Raw genomic sequence first — 3,369 nt, forward strand, 5'->3', positions numbered from 1 at the left:
ACTGTACAAGAAAGAAGCTCATTATCATGGCTTTCAATGTTATTTTGACTTTATGAATCATTCAAATTGATTTTTTTTTTTTACCTGATCAAGAATCATACACACTTGGTTAGGTTAAAATATTACAAGAGTCCATCATTATATTAAGACTAATATTTCCTTTTATGGTGGAACCCATTCACTATATGGGGATATCATAATTCCAAGATGGAGTGGTGAACTTCAAATCAGTGGAGGAAACTCTCTCATTATTGTATTTAAAAAATAATAAAAAACATAATTCCCCTGATTAGGTCTAACCAGCCGACTCTTCTAGACCTAGCTTTCCATCTGTGGTCCAAAAGGCCAAAAAGTGTCAAAAGGCATCTTCTAACAGTCAAACTGGAGGGCGAGTCAAGGAGGGCACAGTTCCATCAGCTTTCGTGCACACTCGCGACGGCGACCTCAAGGGTTTAGGAGGAGGAGGAGAGGCCGGAGAATCCCCTTCCGCCGTCATCTGCGGTGGCGGAGGACTGGAGCCTCTCATCAAGAAAGGCCTTGTCATCGAAAAGACCCAACCTTCCGGTTTCTCCCCCATCGCCCCCCTCACCGAATTCCCTTCTCTGCTACTGCCTTCACCAGTCGTCCGGTAACTCATCCCCCACATCGATTTCCTTCCTCTGCTACTGCCTCCTCTACTACTACCTTCACCGTTCGTCCGGTAACCCTTTCCCCAGAACGATTTCCATCCTCTGCTACTTCCTTCACCGGTCGTCCGATAACCCATCCTCGAACTCCCTACTCTTGGAAACGCTACCATGCTCCTTGTCCGACTCAGTTGCCTCATGTTCATGATTTGCTTCCTCACGCCCTCCGGCAGCCGGAGGGTGAACCGCTCGACGTCTTCTCCCGGTTGAACCAGCGAGTGCCCGGTCGAATGTGACCGTGGAAATCTCCCCATGTTTCTCGGCTTCATCGATCTCGCCGGCCGGTTCTGCATCGGGGCTTGATTAATTACCTCCGGTGCCACTGCCACTGCCACTGCCACCACCTGTGGTTCTTCGCTTACCATATTACTGGAAACTTGCTGGTTCTCTGCGTCCCCTGTTTCCGATGCCGGGATTTCCCCATTGGAATCCCCTCCTATGTCCTGTACCGGTACCGCAGTTCCAGGTATTTCACCAAATACCGGGCCGAGGTTAGCCCGGCAGACTGGGCAAGTTGTGTGCTTAGATAACCAAGCATCAATGCAATCAGGATGGAACACATGGTCACAGCTGGGCAACAATCGAAGCGTATCTTCATCTTCAAACTCGCTCAAGCATACGGCACACTCCAGAGCTCCTTTACCCAATTTGTGATCTTTCACATATGAGTAAGCGAAGGTTGGGAAAGTATCGATCACGGCAAGGTCGAGACCTTGATTTCTCCTTCGTGAAATTCCTCCTCCTACCCTATTCAGGTGAATGCTTCCAACGGTTTGGGGCCCGCAGCACTGGCCAACGTAGATGGAGAAGAAAGCCAAGATGAAGAAGGCGGTCATGATGATGACAATTAAGATAGCCGTAGAAGGGCTGAAACTGTTGCTGAAGCCATAGGGATCCATAGGTGGAGACTGAGTACTGTTCTGTGCAGCGGCGTAAGGTAGCGATAGGAACATGAACAAGTAGATGCAGATGAACCCATTTCGTCCAAACAGGTTAAGGATGGAACGGTGCTGACTCTGATTCTGATTCTGCTTCTGCTTCTGCTTCTGCTTCTGCTTCTTCTTCAATTGGTTCTTCATGAGCGAAAGAAGGAACTGATGTTCATGCCTTGCAGGCTTGAGATAAAAGGGCGGAGAGATGGGCGGCTGAAAAGGGCCAAACGACAGCGGAGTATCGTGGGATTCAAGGAAAGACGGCGAGAGTATCAAATATTCTTCTCCTTAAAGAAATAGGGTTAAGACTTAAAACAGTTGCTTAAGGGTTGGGCTTATATGGTCTTATATTGGGTAAAGAGTAAAGACGGACACCCACCAAGTGGGCCCCATCTTCATGCCAGCCGTTCATGGTGTAAGCATCTACATCACACCTGACGCGTTTATCAATCGATGTGTCGGTTTTTATTTATTTATTTATTTATTTTGTTGATAAGTCGAATTTTACAGTTTTACCCTTCAGTCTCCTTTCTCTTTTTATATTTCATTTCTGTCGAGGGCCCATAGCCCACTAGGTTTGCAGCCCAAAAGGGCGGCCAAGTGTGGTGGTCGTTGCCGGTGAACGCTGGCTTTAGTCTCAGTGAAAGGTCGCATGTTCGACAGCAACTACTGAGTTTTGGTTTTTAAGAGAAAAAAAAAAAAAAAGAAGAGATTGTAAGAAAGATAAATTGAATGTAGAAATTTTATAAAAGGAGTTATTCACATGAGAATGGAAGATGATGCAAAAATGTAATTATTATTTTATTTAATTTAATTGTAAAAAATGATCTTAAATCGGCATTTCTGTTTCCACAAATAAAGGAAAGTTGAAGGAGAATGAACAGGAAGATTAATTAGACACTCATTGGATATCTCTAGATCAAGGTGTAGGTCAGGGTTATTACACCAGATAGGATAATTTTGCTTTCAATTCTCGAGAAAATATGTAGGGTATTCTAAGGCTTGGTTTGGTTGTCAAGAAATGGACAGAAAATATTAGAAAAAAGTGTAAAATAGACATATTAACCCATCACTGAATCATTATGTTATTTATCATCACGATGTAATGATTGTCTTATATATGTGTCTTGTTCTCTCTTTTCATATCTAATTTTTTTTCTTTTTATTTTTATTCATTTCTTAACAACCAAAGATTGTCTTATATATGTATCCTTTTCTCTCTCTTCAAATTTTTTTTTCTTTTTATTTTTATCCATTTATTAAAAACCAAACTAAACCTAAAAGTGTTTCTATGAGGAAGAGCTTAGTAGAGGTAGAGATGCCATAGATGTAGTCTTCTACTCCTTTAATGAATGAGATGGGGTAGCAGAGGGGTAGAGATAGGGGTTACGAAGGGGTGGGATGCAAGTCGTATAAAAGATGGTCCCAATATAAGGGATGGCTTAGGAGAGAGGTGGTGGGGTAGAGGGTGAGGGGAAATGCTAGAGAGAGGAGTAGGTGCCACTATAGGAGGTTGGGGGAGGTAAAAGAGGTTTGAGGAATAAAAAAAGACACTTCGAATAGGGTTTGAGCAAATATATGATAAGTATAGGAAAGATAGAAAATTATCTTGTACCACTCCTAAATATTAAATTTTTGTCTTTTAACATCCTCATTTGCTTATAATATTGAGTACATCCTCTCTTTTATAAGCAAATTACATTTAAATCCATTCCGTAAGACGAAAAGCGTTAGGTGATAATGTGGTGTGT

The 3,369-nt window shown here is 42.7% G+C and overlaps 1 protein-coding gene across 1 annotated transcript; it reads right to left on the reverse strand.

The window, feature by feature from the left end:
- Positions 1-231: 231 nt before the first annotated feature.
- Positions 232-1,981, reverse strand: LOC122057253 (E3 ubiquitin-protein ligase ATL31-like). Its single transcript, XM_042619301.1, has one exon. The coding sequence runs from the start codon at positions 1,763-1,765 to the stop codon at positions 377-379; it is 1,389 nt and encodes a 462-aa protein (XP_042475235.1). The 5' UTR covers positions 1,766-1,981; the 3' UTR covers positions 232-376.
- Between the last annotated feature and the right edge of the window lie 1,388 nt (positions 1,982-3,369).

The sequence above is a fragment of the Macadamia integrifolia genome, chromosome 12, assembly GCF_013358625.1.
Source record: "Macadamia integrifolia cultivar HAES 741 chromosome 12, SCU_Mint_v3, whole genome shotgun sequence".
Classification (NCBI taxonomy): Eukaryota; Viridiplantae; Streptophyta; class Magnoliopsida; order Proteales; family Proteaceae; genus Macadamia; species Macadamia integrifolia.